The sequence below is a fragment of the Ambystoma mexicanum genome, chromosome 13 (genome assembly GCF_040938575.1).
Source record: "Ambystoma mexicanum isolate Mex_15411 chromosome 13, UKY_AmexF1_1, whole genome shotgun sequence".
Taxonomy (NCBI): Eukaryota; Metazoa; Chordata; class Amphibia; order Caudata; family Ambystomatidae; genus Ambystoma; species Ambystoma mexicanum.
In genome coordinates this window covers 542,653,318-542,674,000 of record NC_090938.1, presented here as the reverse complement: position 1 = coordinate 542,674,000, position 20,683 = coordinate 542,653,318, and the positions used below count along the sequence as shown (strand labels likewise).

The 20,683-nt window shown below is 48.2% G+C and overlaps 1 protein-coding gene across 1 annotated transcript in view; it reads right to left on the bottom strand.

Moving 5' to 3' along the window:
• FAM171A2 (family with sequence similarity 171 member A2) overlaps positions 1-20,317 on the bottom strand; it is a 355,167-nt gene extending 334,850 nt beyond the window's left edge. The window contains exon 1 of the mRNA XM_069634282.1: positions 19,971-20,317. Within this exon, the coding sequence (XP_069490383.1) occupies positions 19,971-20,091 (121 nt within the window). The 5' untranslated portion in view covers positions 20,092-20,317. The remainder of the gene's footprint in view (positions 1-19,970) is intronic.
• Positions 20,318-20,683: the final 366 nt, after the last annotated feature.

Here is a 20,683-nt window from a genome sequence, read left to right as displayed (position 1 = left end):
CGCTACCTCGGGGCATATTGCCTCATTAATAGCATGGTCTCAAAACTCATGAAAAATCAAGTTGAAAACATACATAAATGATGATATGTAAAGTCCATAGCGGTCAAGTGGCATATCACCACCAGTGAAGCTGACTCCTGGAACCTGTAGGCCTTTACGTAAGATGCAAAATATGGACCTAGAACTCCCAGCATGCAAAGTGATGTGAAGTCAAGAGTCAGGACTGAAAGACAGCAAATATGACGACTTGAAGCACGTTGTTCTGAAATGTTCTACATATCCACTGTGCAGTGAGGCTGGACGCGAGGAAGAGCCTGCCGCCACTTGCGCGCAGTACTCTCACCCTGGGGAGTTTTGCCAGTTGACTTCAATTACCGAACACAATTTTTGTTCTTAATTTTTTATTTGTAACTATTTACATCGGAGAGCGCAGCACTGGCTTAGAGGTACTAGGTACATAATCAGTATTAAAAGACAACACTATTATTGATTTCAAGCCCGTGGGGATTTCCAGATCAATACCCATTTTTGCAAATAATTAAGCAATTCAAACTGCGATTTCAAAACTACAAAACCAGGGGGGATTTAACGCGAGCGAGGAGTATATGGGGTAAAAGGCAGCATTACATCACCTCGTATTTGATCTCTAGGAAGCCGGCTTGCGTCAAAGATGACACTGGTCTTTGATTGGCTCAAAGCGTCAAACAGAAATATACTAAATCAGCCTGGAATTGGCAGAAATTGGACATGCGAATGCCTACCTTTAAAGACTCGCAGAATGCAGAATATCTGTGAGATATATGGATTTTTACCAACGTCAACGTTATGTTAGCCAATATTTGTAGTGTAAAAGTCAACGCAAATTCTTTGCCATTATTTCTGTCACAATGTAACCACTCCTTTTGAAATTTGCCATGCGTATTATTAAGGATAATTGAAAAAAATCCCATTGAAAAGAACAAGGGCTTTTTTCACAGCTTTAAGTTGAAGAAAACCATGTTAAAATGTTTTAAAACAGGTTTTTCAAAAGGGAACCAATTCGGTAAACATGAGAGGAAAAGTAATGGGGAATTTGGAAAAGCCTGCTGCGATTGTTGCGAGTGGTGCCTTATAACTTTCAGAAAAGTGACATGTTCCTCGTGACGCGTGAGATCCCCGCATGCGCTCTATATGGAATGTACACTCTGCATAAATCCAATATCTTAGCTGCACCGGGATCAGAGTTCCAGGCCTCCATTATTTTGTCAAGACTGTGGTTCACAGGTGTGGCTAAACGCTGCCTCCTGTGCAGGGGAGTTGCTAGGTCTGGAAAAGACCAGGGGCTAAGCTGTTGTGGGAACTGTTGGGAGTGGGGGCTAGCTAGTCTTTTGGCTGTAGCTCCTGAGATTCTATCCGGGGCTACAACCAAAAGATCAGGGGCTATAGCCCCCTTAGCCCCCCCCCCCCTAGCAACGCCCCTGCTCCTGTGTATGCCTCTGAGAGTCTACTTTAAGTAGAAACATAAAGAGGGGCTGGGAATCATGTGAGGTATGTTGTGCTCCGCCATGTTTTATCTTTGCTGGCCTCTCAGAACCCAAACAGTGCATCGAATAGCTGAGAATAGGACCGCCATTAAGCGATTCCAGAGGCTGGCTGGACAGAGAGTACACGTGCGACTCAATAGCTGAATCCACTCCATGTTTTAAGAATACCCGCCAAAATACAAGGGAAATGTAGTGTAAGTAAATGGGAGTTATTTACCTAGTCAGTGGTTATCCTGAAGACCTGGAGTGGGTGCAGCTACTGTGGATTGGACTTGGGACCCGTGGTACTGTTGTTCTGATTTACAGGGGATGAAATATTTATTTCCAAAAAGGTCATAGGCAATCGATGTCCAGATCCACTTGTGTATCTGGGTCGAGTTGCAAGCATGCAATACTCTGGCACTGCACAGCAGCCATCGAATTATGGGCAACATCAAATGATTAGGCAACAATGGGATTCAAGCCAACAAAATGCTGTTAGGTCCAAAAGCAGCACGACAGCCTCGTGCACTGCACCTGGAAGCGGAGCCGATCCAATCGCTATGCACACTGGGGTGCTTTATCGCTCATCCTCAACTTTCAATGGGTAAAAGTACAATGAAGTTTAGAGCACACACCTGTGTTCTCGTGGCTTCCATTGATTGCACGGAAACAAAAGGCCCGAGAACTCTCCCCACATCTTCACCCGACACTTGCAGTATTACAAGGAGAACAGCCACTGGCCTTCAAACTGGGGGATTGGCCCCCCTGAAGGAGGGGGCGAAGGATAGGGGGGCCCAGACTCGTTAAAAAGGAATTAAGATCACTGTTTTTAATATAAAAAAAGGATTAAGGTGACTGCTTTTAATAGGAAATATAAGCAGCAGAAATTGTGTTCATATTTTTAAGAGCCAAGGCTCCACCTGGACATCCTTTGGGGGGAGGGGGAGAGAAACAATATTTGTACTCATGGGGGGAGGGTTTGGTATGACTTGGTTTAAATGCCACTGCACTCAATGGACCCCATCCCTCCAGCTTCATGATGGAGGGAGAAGAGGCCATGAGGAGCTTGCACCCAAGCAGCCGGCCCATCGCGAGACCATGACATAACCACATGCACCTCACCACACCACATCTCCAATTGGCCCTTGCTGTAGTCACTAAAAGGCTCGAATCCCTGCGCTCTTCATGAGGCAAGTGAACAGGCCACAAGGAGCTTGCGCCCAACCTATGGGCGCTTCTCGAGCCCAACACATAACCACATGCACCTCACCACACCACATCTCCAATTGGCCCTTGCTGTAGTCACTAAAAGGCTCCCATCCCTGCGCTCTTCATGAGGAGAGTGAACAGGCCGCAAGGAGCTTGCGCCCAACCAATGGGCGCTTCTCGAGCCCAACACATAACCACATGCACCTCACCACATCTCCAATTGGCCCTTGCTGTAGTCACTAAAAGACTCCCATCCCTGCGCTCTTCATGGGGCGAGTGAATAGGCCACGAGGAGTCTGCACCCAAGCAGCCGGCCCATCTCGACACCCTGACATAACCACATGCACCACACCACATCTTCATTTGGCAGTTGGTGTAGTCACTAAAAGGCTCTCATCTCCGCGCTCTTCATGAGGAGAGTGAACAGGCCGCGAGGAGCTTGCGCCCAACCAATTGGCGCTTCTCGAGCCCAACACATAACCGCATGCACGTCACTTCCACTTTAAAGAAGTACACAAACATGCCAAAAACACCCAACAAGCAGTGTCTCACTAGGGTCAAGCTACTTACTCAGCGAAACCTCTCGCTTGATCCACCACGAAGAACGTCCGAACCTGCACTCACTGTTGTCCCACCCTCCACTTCGCCTTCTCACCATTTTCCTTTTCACGGTGAACCCCGCGCCGGCTATGGACTAGATTCACACTCCATACAAGCCTTGGCATCGGAAGACCCCTGCATTGGCCACTGGCAAAGTACAGTTATCTGTTAACTTTACTTACTTCACCCACTGGAGCTTCTGCATTACAGGCACACAAATGGATGAAATAGCCATTGGCTGCTTGTGTTATGGCTTTTTGAAGAGGGCAGATAAATCATTAATGACTTCTTAGCGCTAGTAAATGAATGTCAACATTCCGCCCAGTCTTGGTTTTAACTTTGCATTCTGGGAGTTGTAGTCCTGGATTTATAATGGGGGAAATCAGGAACTACAAGTCTCATAATGAAAGGTTAAAACTAGGACTGGGCTATCATCTCCTGAATGCACCAACACTTTCACCCGCCCCTTGATTTAATTACCGCCAGGTACCACATTGGTGTGGAATTATCGAGACATTGACAATCTCCCCACTACCTGAGAGGTTGTCTTTGGCAGATGCACTGGCCACTAGAGTCTAAATGGAGGATAAGGAGAGCTAGGAGAGAGCATGTTAGAGGCGGGGACTAGAGGAGTATGGAACCTGTATGCCAGTCAGACCCAGATCAGGACAGAGCCGCAACAGGGGAGACTACGCAAGCCGAGCGCTTCAATTCAGGATAGAGACGCAAACTAACCTACCCTACTAACAATTTCCCTTTCTGCATACACCTCTCAAACTCCAAACCAAACACAACCAAAACCTACAGCACAAACTTCACTACATTGCAACAACAAAACAAAAACACACTTAGCCTTACACAACAGTACACAACGATTACCGGCCGCAAACACCCCAGGCCCAGCCAACGGACCCACCGGGCTGAGGCCGCCAACAGCACATCACTGCGCTCTTGCACTTTTCATGCTTCCTCCCACTAACTCAACCTCCCCTCCTCTTTCAGAGCCGCCAGGGGACCACTCCGGTGGTGATAGTGTGCGGTACATGTCAATTAACATTAACATTATGTTGGCACGTATGCCATCGGCTTCACACACATTAAACACAGCATACAGCTACTGCCCTCTGACACAGAATGCGTGCATGTGGTGGGGCAGAGAAACTCCAGTGACCTCGCCCCCCCATGCTTTCCTAATATAATGATCATTTTATCACTTTAATACACAAATCCACGTGCATTTTCCACTGAGGAAAAACTACGAAAGAGTTTGAAATCCACAGGCACTTTCCACAGAGGAAAATTACGAAGGAACTCCGAATGCCTGAGCACATTCAGTGCTCGACAGTCTATTTAAGAACACTAAATACACAGCACTTTCCACGAAGCTAGCTAGCTATTAATGAATTCTGAACAGACATTCACTTTCCACAGAGGAAAGACTATAAAAAAAACTAGGCATGCACGTTCACTTTCCACAAAGGAAAGACTATTAATATCTTCTGAATAGGCCACTGAGGAAAGACTATAAAAAAAACTATGAATGCACATTCACTTAGGAATACATTCTGGACAGACATTCACTTCCCACAGAGGAAAGACTAGGAATTCATTTTGAACAGACATTCACTTTCCACAGAGGAAAGACTAGGAAAAAAACTATGAATGCACATTCACTTCCCACAGAGGAAAGACGAGGAATACATTCTGAACAGACATTCACTTTCCACAGAGGAAAGACTTAAAAAAACTATCAATGCACATTCACTTCCCACAGAGGAAAGACTAGGAATACATTTTGAACAGATATTCACTTCCCACAGAGGAAAGACTAGGAATACATTCTGAACAGACATTCACTTTTCACATAGTTAAGATTAGGAATGAACTATGCAAGGACATTCACTTTCCACAGAGGAAAGACTATAAATGAACTCTGAACGGACATTCACTTTCCACAGAGGAAAGACTATAAATGAACTCGTGCAAGGACATTCAATTTCCACAGAGGAAAGTCTAGGAATACATTCTGAACAGACATTCACTTTCCACAGAGGAAAGACTATTAAAAAAACTATGAATGCACATTCACTTCCCACAGAGGAAAGATGAGGAATACATTCTGAACAGACATTCACTTTCCACAGAGGAAAGACTTTAAAAAACGATCAATGCACATTCACTTCCCACAGAGGAAAGACTAGGAATACATTTTGAACAGACATTCACTTCCCACAGAGGAAAGACTAGGAATACATTCTGAACAGAGATTCACTTTTCACATAGTTAAGACTAGGAATGAACTATGCAAGGACATTCACTTTCCACAGAGGAAAGACTATAAATGAACTCTGAACGGACATTCACTTTCCACAGAGGAAAGACTATAAATGAACTCTTGCAAGGACATTCAATTTCCACAGAGGAAAGTCTAGGAATACATTCTGAACAGACATTCACTTTCCACAGAGGAAAGACTATTAAAAAAACTAGGAATGCACATTCACTTGCCACAAAGGAAAGACTAGGAATACATTATGAACAGACATTCACTTTTCACATAGGAAAGACTAGGAATGAACTATGCAAGGACATTCACTTTCCACAGAGGAAAGACTATAAATGAACTCTGAATTGACATTCACTTTCCACACAGGAAAGACTATAAATTAACTCTGAACGTCCATTCACTTTCCACAGAGGAAACACTATGAACAAACTATGAACACACATACACGTTCTACAAAGATTATGAACGAACCCTGATGAATTTGAATTACCTCCATGTCCCTCTTCCTTGTCCCAGTACTTAGTGTTGAGAGGCTCTGCCTCCCTCCACAACCCTTTCCAAGCTTCTTTCCTCTTCACTCGACCCCTCCTCCAGAGGTAGAACCTCTGCCCTGCCCATAAGGCCTCAGTTAATATCAAGCTTTGCCACGGGCCCCTTCCCCTTCCAGGGATGGGAGCGGATGTACGTCCATCCTGGGATGAGGAAGAGTAGGACTAGGAGTAATGGAGATTACCAGTAAGTAATCCCAACATTTTCCACTGTAGAAAGACTCTAAATAACCCTAAATGACCTTCAATATTGGATATCAGAATGTCATTTACCATAATGCCTTTGCACTTTCCATTGAGGGAGCACTATATAAAAAACGTGAACTTTCCTCAAAGGAAAGAATTAAGGCATCACTTCCTCATTCGGGGGTAGACATGGCCGGTATGGGCCCGCAAGTGTGAACCTATGGTAGGCCCGCTCACGTGGAAGGCCATGGGGAGGGCTCAGATAGCGGCCTTGTCTGCCCATGAAAACACTGGGATGGTAGCTGTTAGCACCCTGGGGCCTTTGCCTGGGTACCAATATGCGCTTGTGGCAACCGGTCGTGTCCTTTGCACGCACACCAATTTCCCATTGAAAAAAATACAAACCTAAAATGGTCTCCAGGAAATCACAAAAGGACATTATGCCGGGCAGGCGGGGGCCAGAGATGATGGCATCTGAAGGCAAGCAAGGAGTTGCGTGGGTGTGGTGGCATGCATTCCAGAGGGGCCACAGGGAGATGAGGAAAGTTCGAGAGTGGCATATGAGGGAGAGGGACAGGCTGGTCTAGAGGAATGCGGGCGGTTACGGAGCATCATGCCCTCGCCCTAGGCCATCTGATTGGTCGAAGCTACTGTCTAGGGTGCTAATAGGAATAGGAAAACACTGTATATGATGTTAAATTATGTTATGGTATGTTATGTTATAAAAGCTGGTCCGATAGCAGCACAGCGAGTAGAGTGCTCGCTTGGACATCTGTGCAGAGCCTGCCGTTGCAGGTTTGAATCCCGGCGGGGCCAAACTCAGCCTTTCATCCTTCTGAGGTCGATAAATGAGCACCACACCGTGGACTGAGATACTGGAGGGTTTGTAGCGCTATATAAATGCTAAATTATTATTATAATGAAGATATTTGTACAGTGCACAAATAGCTAGCATTGTGGCTTCATGGCAATATCTGTTAAAGGAGAACACCATGAAGGACTGAGTTATTGGTCAAACAGTCAAATCTTCAAGGCTTTCCTAAATCATAAATCATCATCCAGACCCCTCAGACACTCTTATATCCGACTACTGTTCACTCGCCCGCTGCCATTTGCCCCTGTGGAATGAGCCACATTTCCATTTCTTTGGTCCTGATGAAGGGCATTAAAGCGTGGAAACCTTTGCTCCTTCCGGGCTTGCAAGTAAACTCTTGGAATGTTGGCAGCCCAGGTGATAAAACACAGTGATTTGACTTTCATGAGCGCAGCTGCTTTCTTCGTTGTGGTAAATGTCGGAATGTCCCTGGACCAATCCTCTGGCCGCAGAACCAGCAGGAACTCTTTTGGGAGAGTTATGTGCCGGGGAAGTTCAGCTCAACAGAAGGAACCCGTTAGGAGAATGGAGGCCATTTGTCGATGTTGTGCCTAGTGAGAGAGATACTGGTTTGTTTTCCTCTATAGCGCTTCATGTCCGATTCTTCGCACTTCTAGGCAATGTAATAACTGGTGTTAATATTACCCAATTAAGGGGTGCTCCATTTATAGACCTCGGATGGATGAGGGGCTGAGTCACCCAGCCGCAAGATTCAGACTTGCCGGCTGGCGTTTGCACTGTGCGGGTGATAGATAGATGATGTCATCGGTGCTTACGCCAATATGATGTCAGGGGCCACCATGATTCACTATAATTATTTAAAGTGTTTTAGAGTTCAGATCCTTTTTCGGTGTGTTTTATAATGCACAAGCTCCAAGGAGAAACAATGCCCGTTTTCGAACTTGAAGACAGCCTGGTACAGAACCAGGTGTAGGGACTGAAAAGGCGAGAAGTCGGAAGCCCGACCTCTCGCGAGACTTACCGGGAGAGAGCAAGGCAGCACCATGGACAGGCATTCTGAGCGCGGGAGACACCGCGGCCCCAGCGCTCCTCCCATGAGAGCACCACTACGCCCCTGAACTCGCCCCGTCTCTGCCACCATTTGTACAGAGTTGGCCTAGTTATACCACAGTGAAACAACTGTGGGCTTTATGCATTTGGTTGGCGCAATAAAGTCATAATTCCAAACTCAAGGCTTGTGTGTGATTCATTGTAGCCGACAACACCTGGGGATATGAAACAAGGGGAGAGATGCAAGTGGGGCAATACTAGCCAGCAGAGTTAGGTTTTAACCTTATGCGCTATTTGCCCTTTGGTTCACAGGGAGACCATGCCCTTTAGTTAGAAGAATACCATTTTTCATTCAAGTTTCTAAGCCGCACTTAGAAACACGGGCCCCCGGTTGTAACTTCACCATATCGCCTTCTAGTGGCGTGGACAGGGTACGGCCTGAGCGGGTTAGACCTGCCCACAATCGGACTCCTCCCTGTAACTGCATGGGGCTATTGGCAGCGCTGGCTAATGGGCCGGCTCTCGCCCGGTCTGAGATCCGGCATCTCATGATCCGGCTTACCTCTGCCCCAGCCCTGCCAAACAACTGTGCAGAGTGCGCTCTCCCACGTGATCTAATCTGCTCTATGCAAGCGCACTGTGCACACATTACAGGCCCAGTGGCATACCGAGGGGGAACAGCTGCGGGACGTTTGTCAGCGGGGCGCCTCTCCCGTTGGGCGCCTCAATGAGTGCCCAACGGGGAAGGTGCACCACTGGCAGGGCAATGTGTGCTGAGCAATTCCTGCTCAGCACGCTCATTGTCCTGGCAGCAGGACGCCTTCCCCTTTGTGCACGGGAGCGGCGTCCCGCTGCCAGGACAAAGTCCCGAGGAGCTCTGGGCAGCAGAGGGGCTCTCACGTTGCTCTGTGTTAGAGGATCGTTAGAATGTGAGCCATTAGGCACTGATGGGACCCTGGTCTTTAGAAATGTGAATGTGAGTGATAAGTGTGCATAATGTTGCATGCTTTATGAAATTAATGAAATAATGACTATGGCTTTAAAACCCAAGGGGCATTTGTTAGACTCACTTTTAATGCAGGAGGGGGAGAATAAAACTAAAGCCATACTCCTATTGCTCAACTTATTTCTATGACAATGTATATAATGTTTAGTTTACTATGAAAGGCTAGTTCACTATGTAATGTGGTTTGCTTCTAAGGTATTGCTATAAATAAAGTATTATTTAAGCACATGAAATGCAAAGCGAAACCTTAGTAAATACGTATATCAACTAAACGTGGGAAGATGTTTATTTAACTAAAGTGTGTGATCCTGGGCAAATCATTTAATCACACTGTGGGCCTCGTTACGAGATTGGTGGTAGTCATGGCGCTGTTTGCGCCATGACTGCCACCAATAACGGGACAGAGTCCGGTGTGGTGCAATGGGGACTTACCGGTCTAGTCCGACCCTGGTGGGACCGGTAAGTCCCCATTGCACCAACCATTCCCCATTCCCATTTGAGCCCCCATAGGGCTCAATGGAAATGGGGAGGGCGCAAATAACGGGCTCGCGACTTGCAAGCCCGTTATTTGAGCCCTGGGGTCCCTTAGCGGGACCCGTAAGGGACGTGTGGTCCGACCACACGTTCCTTACGGTCCCCGCCAAGGGACCTCGGAATAGGGCGGTAGGGGATTACCGGCACCGGTCTCCTTACCGGTGCCCGGTATCCCCTACCTCCTGACTCGTAATGAGGCCCAGTGTCTTGCCTGCAGCTCTGCAAGTGATTCTGATTGACTTCATAGCTTATGTTAATATATCATGCTATTATTAAAAAAAGCTTATGACTATAGAGTTGCTCCATATATAATAATAGTGCAATTTAGATATTTTTCAGCAGAAAGTTATTTGCCACTTGGCTTACTTGTGGCAACTTATTCTAAAGCCATTCCACGGTGACACTATGTATCAAAGACTGATGATGCTCCTTGCAATGTCCTTTTCTGTCAAGTCACTTCTGTTGGTGCAATCCATCTGCAAATTAGGAGGTTGGCATGCATTTTGCCCCAGAGCACCTGGACAGAGCCCTCTATAGATGAGTTTCCTGCATCTGTAATAATTCTGCAGTTTCATTTATTTTTGTTATTTGTTAAAATGCCGTCTGCCACTAATGTCACCAAAAAAGTAGATTGGGGCGCAAATGAGACAGTATGCAATTGCGTGCACTGTATTTGGGGGTAAAAGTAGCGGGACTTTTTTTCTAGCTCGCCCCCCCTCTCTCGCAATGCTGGCTACTCCCCTGCCGAGGACAACCCCTATGTTCGCCGAGGGTCAAAGATCCTGTGACAGAGCAGAAATGCCCTGGGCACACAGAGCAAAATCCATTTGGAAAACGCAATTTATTTATTTATTTATTGAATTCATAAAGCGCACAAAGCGGCCCTGGGGCATCGTGGCGCTGTTACAGTATTGCTTACTTAGTTACAAAGCAAAAAAGACAGGGGCACCTGTCTGAGGGTCTTGGTTATATTGAACCTTTTGCCAGACACGTGAGCAATACAATGACAAAAAGGTGGCAATTGAAACAAAGAGATAGAGGCGGCGAGAGACCGCCTCGTGGATGCAGGGAGAGAGAATGGGCCAAGAGTGCTGTGTGAGCTAGTTGAAGAGCTCGGTTTTGAACGATTTGCGGAATGCTAGATAGGATGTTTAATTTCACAAGGTATTGGGGAGGGCGTTCTAGTGCTTCGGGGCAAGGAACGTGAAGCAAGTCCCTCCTGCTTTGGCTCTTTTGATGGTGGGGACTTTAAGCTGGTTGGAGTGGTGAGTCCCGATAGGTCTGGAGGATGTGACTCTGGTAATTCTTTCTGCCAGGTATGGGGCGGGGCTGTGAGTTAGAGGCATTTGTGGGTTATGGACATGGTTTTGAATAGTATCCTTTCTTTGACTGGAAGCCAATGAGCCTTTTGTCTGGCACTGGCAATGTGCTCTCTTTTGGGAATACTGAGAGCAGCCCATAGCTCATTGACTGAATGACTTGAAGGCGGTTCACATTTTTGGAAGAGGTGCCGGCAAATAGGACGTTACAGTAGTCTAATTTGGCTATGATGGTGGCTCTGGCTATGGAGAGGCAGTTTGTCTCGGATAAGTATGTTTTGACCGCATTTATTAGTTTAGTTGTGAGGGAGGCTGAGGACGCAATGGTGCTGACTTGGCGCGTCATTGAGAGCGTGGAATCAATGTATACCCCAAGGGTTTTGACTGCTGAATCGTGGGGCCGTCAATGATAAAGGAGTTGTATTGTTTGTCAAGCTTGCTGAGGATTTCCTTGGGGCCTACTAAAAGGAGCTCAGTTTTATCCCTGTTGAGGCATAATCTGTTGGCTGCCATCCAAGCTTGGATGATGGCGTAGATTTTGCAATGTGATTCTGTGTCTGATTTATATGAGCCGGTTAGGGGAAGGAGAACTTGGGTATGATCGGCATAGTTTGTGTATGCTATGGCAAGAATGTCTAGATCGTTGAAAAGTGGTAAGGTAAAGAGGTTATACAGTGTGGAGGAAGTGCGGGAGCCCTGTGGGACACTGCAGTGTATGGTGGTGGGAGCTGTGCAGGCCTGCTCTGAGAATACCTTCATGACTCTCCCTTGAAGGAATGATGCAATCCAGCACGTGGCCTCTTGGGAGAATTGGGCTGAGTTAATAAGCTGTCTGCAGAGTGTCGATTGGTTCACCAGATCGAACGCTGCAGACAGGTCAAGAAGGAGGAGAAGCTCAGGCTTTCCTTCATCCATTATTTCACCTAGTTCGTTCTTTAGGTCTAATAGTGCAGTTTCGGTTCCGTGACCCAGGCGGAAACCTGATTGCCTCTTCCCTAGGCTGTTGTTCGATTCTAGGAAGAGTTGGATTTGAATGAATGCCACTTTGTCCAAGATTTTTAGAAGAAAGGGCACGGTGGTGATGGGTCTGTAGTTGTTTGGTGAACCCGGGTCTAAGAATGGTTTCTTCAGTAAAGGACAAACCCAGACCTCTTTCAGGCATGAAGGGACAGTGCTAGAGGCAAAAGAGGCATTAATAAATGCTGTCAGGAAAGGTGTTAGTGTGTCTACGCAATCTTTGATGAGATTTGCCAGGCAGACATCACCCTTACAGTTCAATGGTTTCAGGCTTTTCAAGATGGCTAGTACTTCAGATTCAGACACATTTCTGAAGGTAAAAAGCGTGTTTTTATGCGTGACGTGAGTGTTATTGGATGGTGGCGTGGGCAGATCAGATTTGGGCAGGGCCGCAAGGTGGGATTTGATTTTAGTCTGTAAAAGTTCAATTTTATTGAACCTAGCTTCCTGGATGCTCGTACACCAGGATTAATCTTTTACGATATCCTGGGTGCTAGCGTTTGGGGTGGCTAGTTCTTTAAATATGGCAAATAGCTCTTTCGATTCAGATTTGGCATAAGACATTCTAGTGTTGTAAGAGGTGGATTTTGCTGCTGTAATGTCTTCTTTGTACTGGGTGGCAAGTTTCTTGTAGGCCAGTAGGGTGATGTCCTGAGTGTTAGATTGCCAGTTTTTGAGTGCTATGCATTTGAGGGAGCGTTATTCTTTGAGTTCCGTCGTGAAGCAGGAGTTGGCGTGCATTTTTCTTTTAGTTTTCTTTTTTTCAAGAGGGGCAATCGTTTCGATTGCTTCTTTGATTGTATGATTGTAGAGTTCTGCCAGAGCAGTGGGATCCTTGGAGAACGAGTAATGAGGGCTGCGATCTCTAGGAGTGAAAGGATATTGTTTTTAGTTAGTTTGCGTGCGCTCCTAGCCCAGGCAGATGGCGCTGGTGTGATGGGTGTGATGGTTTTTGGGGTGCCGGGAATGGAGAAGTGGATAAGGTGGTGGTCCGTCCAGGGACATGGGGTGATGGAGCTGATGCCAATGTTGCAGTTATGGTCCGCTGCCAAGTCTAGGGGGCGTCCTTTGGAGTGAGCGGGGTTAGAGATTTGTTGTTTGAAACCCAGGTCCTGAAGCACTTTGGCAAGAGGTTTAGCCTGTTTGTCCTTTGGGCCATTGAGGCCAAGGTTCAGGTCTCCCAATAGTAGGGATTTAGTGGAGTTTAGTGGAGCAATGTTCACAGAGCCCCTAGATTCACGGGTTCGGTAAAGCACACACTGTGCACACAGAACAGATTACATTTTCGAGCCGCAAACATTGGGACTCAGTGATCATTGCCTTTCCCAAATAGATTCTGGTATTTTTAGTCTTGAGAGGGTGACTTGAAAAGTACACAAACCATAGTAATGTACGCAAGTGCGTATCTTACTATGGTTTGTGTAGTTTTCAAGCCATGAAAGAAAGGACGCCACTTTTAAACAATTTCAAATATCCTTTGATCGGAGTTCAACTGTCAGCTCTGCCCCCTCTGAACCTCCTTGGAACTCTGCCCCTCCTCCAAACTCCGCCCCCACCACGGCCCTTGTGGGATCCCCTTCAAATGGTTTCCATTTCCATCACTGGTTATTGGGAGAGCACAGAAAGTAGTGCTTTAAAAATGTAAATTCTCAGGAATTACATAATTCAGATGAATTACAAACAACATTTGATGGAAAGCCTTTACTTTTATACGTAGCATAAGAATACATAAAGTGCAATGTGTATTAGGACCCCGGGAAGTGGCGTGGCACTCCCCCATTGGCCAATTTCTGGCCGGTACAAGTAGGGTCGGACTGGTGCATGAAATGGTCTTGGGCACCAATGAAAGAGTGGCCCACAGTTGCAAATGGCAATTCATTCCTTTTGTGACACTGTTTGAGTAGAACCCAGGGGGGAGGTTTTTGTTCTAATGTGATGCAGATCGTGCATTTTTAAGAATATGAATTCAGTAATACTGATTAAAACTACTAGCTGCATGGTGAAGTAACTTATCAAACCGGCTCACATGGGCCCATAAAGTGGCCCCCTTTCACCCTCAAAAATGGCCCACACTACCATTTGGTGTTTTTGGATCGGGCAATTTGCCCTATAGGCCAAGCCGGTATGGCTTGGAAATCAAACAAAAGGCCCACACCAGATATGGACAAATAAGAGATGGAACCCTGTGACTCCCCCAGTCACAGCCACCGGCAGGGCTCCAAGCGTGCCACTTCTCCTCACGGGAGTGCCGCAGTGAGAGCCCTGCCACCCTCCTTCTCACCTTCTCTCCTGGGCTGCACCTGACAGATTCGGCCCGGGCACCAGAAATCCACCATCCCCAGTCCCTTACTCCTTACCTTGATGGGGTGAGGGGCAGATGGCTATGCCCTCTGCCACCGCACGCAATCTTCGACAGGCCACACTTGGCACACGTGGGCCGGCCCCTCCTCCTAACTGTCCCTGGACCGCCTCCATTACTCTGCCAGACTGCACCTGGCAGATGCGGGCCAGCTGTTTATGACGCCCCGGCTCTCCTTCCTCATTATCGCTCTATGTGGTTGCTGGGAACTAACCAGGGAATAACCAGGCTCTCTTCTTTGTATTACTCCCCGTCCAGACCACATGTGTGCGGTGCATAATAACTTTGTAGAGCCCGCTCTCAGGCCATATGTGGTGTTAGCCCCTGGAGACCTCCTTAAAGGCTGAGCGCAGGCCCACAACTCCCGGTACAGCCCTTGGGCTGAGTCTACAACGCTTACCTATGGTCCTTTAATGCCATCTCGAGGGTCATCAACATTTGCTTACTAAGAGGTCAAATGTCTTTAGAAGCCCTCTCCTTGATTGCAATATAGAGTCATAGGGCCGAATTACTACGAGAATGCCGGTAGGGCCCACGGATCCCCCGGCAGGCCTGACCTGCTGGCTTTTCAGGCCCCTACGGCATGTCTCCCACTGAAGCGCCAGCACCGTTAGTAACCCTTACCGCTGCCGCTTGTGATATCCCGTTGCACCAGGATATCAGGCGGTGGAAGGGGTGTTATGGGGGTTTGCCGGTCACCCGTCATCTATCGGCGGGTTTTCCGGCAACCCCGTAATGAGGGCCATAGTATTCTGATACCCGCTACACATTCTCATTCTATATCTACCAGGCTCGGTTGCTGTTATTGTGCCAGCAGAGCGTAATTTTCAATCCATAATGACATCATACTTGTGAATTATCTTGCATACGTCACACGAGTGACATCATTTGGGGAATTAATAACGATAGCAAATGGTAAGCCTAAGAAAGCAACATGCTTGCACATGTTGAAAACACAATACCAGCGTGATGCATGATGGTCCCAACCTGCACGGCAGGGGCCTGGCGGCGTTCGTAGAGCACCAGCAACGTCGTAGAGCAGACAGCAAAGAGCTTCATGGACAAGACAAGACGCAGCTTTGCTGAGTAGACAGCCCTGCGCTACTCGGAAAAGACCGCCCACACCATCACAGGGCAGACAGCCTCGGCTTTCTGAATTTACAGGCACCTTTACAGACAGCCCACAGCTACATCTATAGACGCCCTGTAGCTTCCGAGTACAGCGAGCCCACAACTTCACAGAGTAAACACACCACAGCCTGACACTAAAACAGGCAACGATGTGATGGCACACACAGAGTCCTAAACTTCACAGCATAGACAGGCCCTCGGCTTCCTGGACTACATAGCCTGCCGCTGCAAACAACAGACAGCAAGCAACTACATAGACGAGACATCCAGAAAATAGACACCCTGTGTCTACATAGAATAGTCACCCCACGGCTGCATCGACCTAGTAGAACGCAAATAAATGAACGAGAAGACTGCCCAAGGGTACGGAGACCAGGTAGACGACAGGTAGCTTAGATTAGACAGCCCGCAAATACACAGAGTAGGCAGCCTGGGTGTGCATAGAATAGAGAGACCGCAGATACTATAGACTAGACAGCTCACGGGTGCATAGACTGGACAGCTCGCAAATACAGGTTAGATTGCCGGCAGGTACATAGAACAGAGACACTCCCCAAACTAGGCAGGATTGGTGGGTTCGGAAGAACAGAGTGCACAGCCCATAAGAGCGCCCCCGACGCCGACCAGACAGCCCGCAGTTATATAGGATACACTGCTCACTCGCACGTGCACGGACTCAAAGGCCCATGGCAAAACAGGGCATGTAGCACTCAACTACACAGAACAGAGAACCCCGCGTTTCATGAATTAGACACCCAACAAAACTGTAGAATCGGCAGCTCGCAGGCAGGTATATATACTAGGGAGTACACAGCTGCATAGAAGAGGCGGCCCTGAGATTCAGGAAATAGACTAACAACAACACAGAAGAACAGACAACTCGCAGCCAGGTATACTAGAAAGCCCACAGCTACACAGAAAACAACTCCCTCTGCTTCGTGAAATGGGCTAACAACACCATGATAGAGCAGACAACTCACAGCCAGGTATACTAGAAAGTCCACAGCTATACCGAATACACTGCCCTCTACTTCATTTCACGAAATAGGCTAACAACAACACAGTAGAACAGACAACTCGCAGCCAGGTATACTAGAAAGCCCACAGCTACACAGAAAACAACTCCCTCTGCTTCGTGAAATGGGCTAACAACACCATGATAGAGCAGACAACTCGCAGCCAGGTATACTAGAAAGTCCACAGCTATACCGAATACACTGCCCTCTACTTCATTTCACGAAATAGGCTAACAACAACACAGTAGAACAGACAACTCGCAGCCAGGTATACTAGAAAGTCCACAGCTATACCGAATACACTGCCCTCTACTTCATTTCACGAAATAGGCTAACAACAACACAGTAGAACAGACAACTCGCAGCCAGGTATACTAGAAAGCCCACAGCTACACAGAAAACAACTCCCTCTGCTTCGTGAAATGGGCTAACAACACCATGATAGAGCAGACAACTCGCAGCCAGGTATACTAGAAAGTCCACAGCTATACCGAATACACTGCCCTCTACTTCATTTCACGAAATAGGCTAACAACAACACAGTAGAACAGACAACTCGCAGCCAGGTATACTAGAAAGCCCACAGCTACACAGAAAACAACTCCCTCTGCTTCGTGAAATGGGCTAACAACACCATGATAGAGCAGACAACTCACAGCCAGGTATACTAGAAAGTCCACAGCTATACCGAATACACTGCCCTCTACTTCATTTCACGAAATAGGCTAACAACAACACAGTAGAACAGACAACTCGCAGCCAGGTATACTAGAAAGTCCACAGCTATACCGAATACACTGCCCTCTACTTCATTTCACGAAATAGGCTAACAACAACACAGTAGAACAGACAACTCGCAGCCAGGTATACTAGAAAGTCCACAGCTATACCGAATACACTGCCCTCTACTTCATTTCACGAAATGGGCTAACAACAACACAGTAGAACAGACAACTCGCAGCCAGGTATACTAGAAAGCCCACAGCTACACAGAAAACAACTCCCTCTGCTTCGTGAAATGGGCTAACAACACCATAATAGAGCAGACAACTCGCAGCCAGGTATACTAGAAAGTCCACAGCTATACCGAATACACTGCCCTCTACTTCATTTCACGAAATAGGCTAACCACAACACAGTAGAACAGACAACTCGCAGCCAGGTATACTAGAAAGCCCACAGCTACACAGAAAACAACTCCCTCTGCTTCGTGAAATGGGCTAACAACACCATGATAGAGCAGACAACTCGCAGCCAGGTATACTAGAAAGTCCACAGCTATACCGAATACACTGCCCTCTACCTCATTTCACGAAATAGGCTAACAACAACACAGTAGAACAGACAACTCGCAGCCAGGTATACTAGAAAGCCCACAGCTACACAGAAAACACCTCCCTCTGCTTCATTTCACGAAATAGGCTAACAACTACAAAGTAGAACAGAAAACGTGCAGACAGGTATACTAGAAAGTCTATAGTTAGAAAGATTACACAGCCCTGGGGTTCATGAAATAGACACACAACAACACAATAGAATAGGCAACTTGCAGGCAGGTATACTAAAAGATCCACGGCTACATAGAATACACGGCCCTCTGCTTCATGAAATAGGTTAACAACAACACGGTAGAATAGTCAACGTGCAGGCAGGCATACTAGAAAGCCCACGGCTACATAGAATACACAGTCATGAGCTTCATGAAATAGACTAACAGCAACACAGTAGAATAGACACCTTGCAGGCAGGTATACTAAAAGGTCCAGGGCTACATACATTACACTGCCCCCTGCTTCATGAAATAGGCTAACAACAACACAGCTGAACAGACCACGTTCGTGCAGGTATACTAGAAAGCCAAAATCTGCACAGAATACACTGCCATCTGCTTCATGAAATAGGCTAACAACAACACAGTAGAATAGATAACTTGCAGGCGGTATGCTAAAAGGTCCACAGACCCATACAATACACAGTGGTGAGCTTCATGAAATAGACTAACAACAACACAGTAGAATAGTCAACTTGCAGGCAGGTATACTAGAACGTCCACAGCTGCCTAAAAGAGATAGTGAGCAGAATCGCAGTAGACAGGCCACAACAACATGGAATGGACAGCCACCAGCTTAAAAAAATAGAGTCATGTCCCAGCTACGCAAAACAGACAGGCAAGTAAGGAAGAGACAGGCAAGCCGCTGATATGTAGACTAGACATTAGACTGTTCCACGGGGTGTATGATGCGGTTCAGCCACGGATAGAGACATGCCGATTCCCTCTTGTCCCCTAAACTCGCTGCAACAGACAGCAAAGAGACCCCCCACTCAGTGTTTTACTCCCCAGCACCCTCAACCCAACCGCTGGCGCTGTCCAGCCCATCGAATTGAAAGAAGTAGCCCCCCGCTCCAGGTTACACACAGCCCCTCACCAACCACCCCTATCCGAACTGCCAAACTCTCCAGCCCACCCACATGTAACAGACGCGGCACACTGCACCCCCACCCCCGGCTGCCACCTTGTGTCCTACACAGTCCCCATTGAGATAACAAACACTCGCCCACCAACCCAAACACCATAACAGACCCAACACACAAGAGGCAGCGATAACAGGCAGTGTCTACATCGGTTCCAAGGAACCCCACGATCCCACCCCCCTGTATTGGTGCACGACACCCGCCCCCAATGCTGGGCCTACCGCCCCTCCCATCCTTTAAAGTGCTGCCTGGATTTCGACGGCAGACAAACACCTAATTCCCAAAGCCCCCCTCACCCCCCACACACACACACACATCCTCTTTTGGGTCTGAGGCTAATGTGCACAACCAAGACAAAGCTGGAGACTACAGTGCACAATAGGAAACCTGCACGCCCCTCCCCCAATTCGCTGGGGGATTGGGGGTACCCGCTGGAGTCGGACCCAGATCTATGAATGAACGAGCCCTAGGGAGGGGGTGGGGCAGTCACCCCCACCGACAGCGAAGGTGCGGGCGTGAGGGTGGGGGGGGGGTGACTCTGCATACAATAAGCAGCCGCAGGAAAGGTGCACGGAACCGCCCTCCCCAGTGCTGTAGGACCAGCCGTCAGTGCGAATGCCCCACTGTGCCAACCCTGGGCCAGGTGTGATGCCCACACGCCGCCTCTAACGATGTACAACATGGGGAGAGGCAAGAGAACAGGGAGCCCCCTCCCCACACATAAACATTCCGCCATTTAACACATTCAAATGCAGCAGAGCGGAAAGACAAGGGCACCCGGGCCGCTATACCGCCCCCCCCCCCCCCCCCAGGCGAGCCGTGCATCCATGTGCACACATCATGGGAGAGAGACAATGGGCCGCCCCTCCCCCACAGCCCCCTGGTTTCACACTCACCTTGGGGGCTCGGAGGATCCGCCAGGGACCGGCCCCCGCCCTGCCCGGTGATGCCCAGCAGGAGGAGGAGGGGGAGGAGGAGGGCGGGAAGGGAGCCGACCGTGCCCCCCCGGGCTGGCATCCTCGGAGCCCCTGTGCGCCCCCGCTGGACGCTGCTCAGCCGAGCATGGTGGGGTTCACAGGGAGGTAGTGCTGGAGAAAGGGGGCGCCGGCACCCGGACCTCAGGCGCTGCTGGGGTAGACAGACGGACGGGGGGCAGACTGGGGGACAGGCAGCAAGCCGCCTCCCTCTCTCGGCGGCTCAGCGCAGATCCGGTTACACGGCGATTGTTCAACCCCCCCGCCCCCCTCTTTACATCCAGCCATCCTTGAGCTGGGAACCAGCTCCATCTCAAGGAAGACAGTGGGATCGCCACAGCCGGGACCACCCCTCTGTATATTATCCATCAGTAAAGTACTGTACTAGCTAGGCGCTGTACGACAGTTAACGCCCGCCCAGCCCATGCTCTAGAGACTTACACCCCCTATATATTATCTATCTATAGTATCATGATTGGAATGGCACTGCACTAGGCGCTGTACGACAGTTAACGCCCGCCCAGCCCATGCTCTAGACTTACACCCCCTATATATTATCTATCTATAGTATCATGATTGGAATGGCACTGCACTAGGCGCTGTACGACAGTTAACGCCCGCTCAGCCCATGCTCT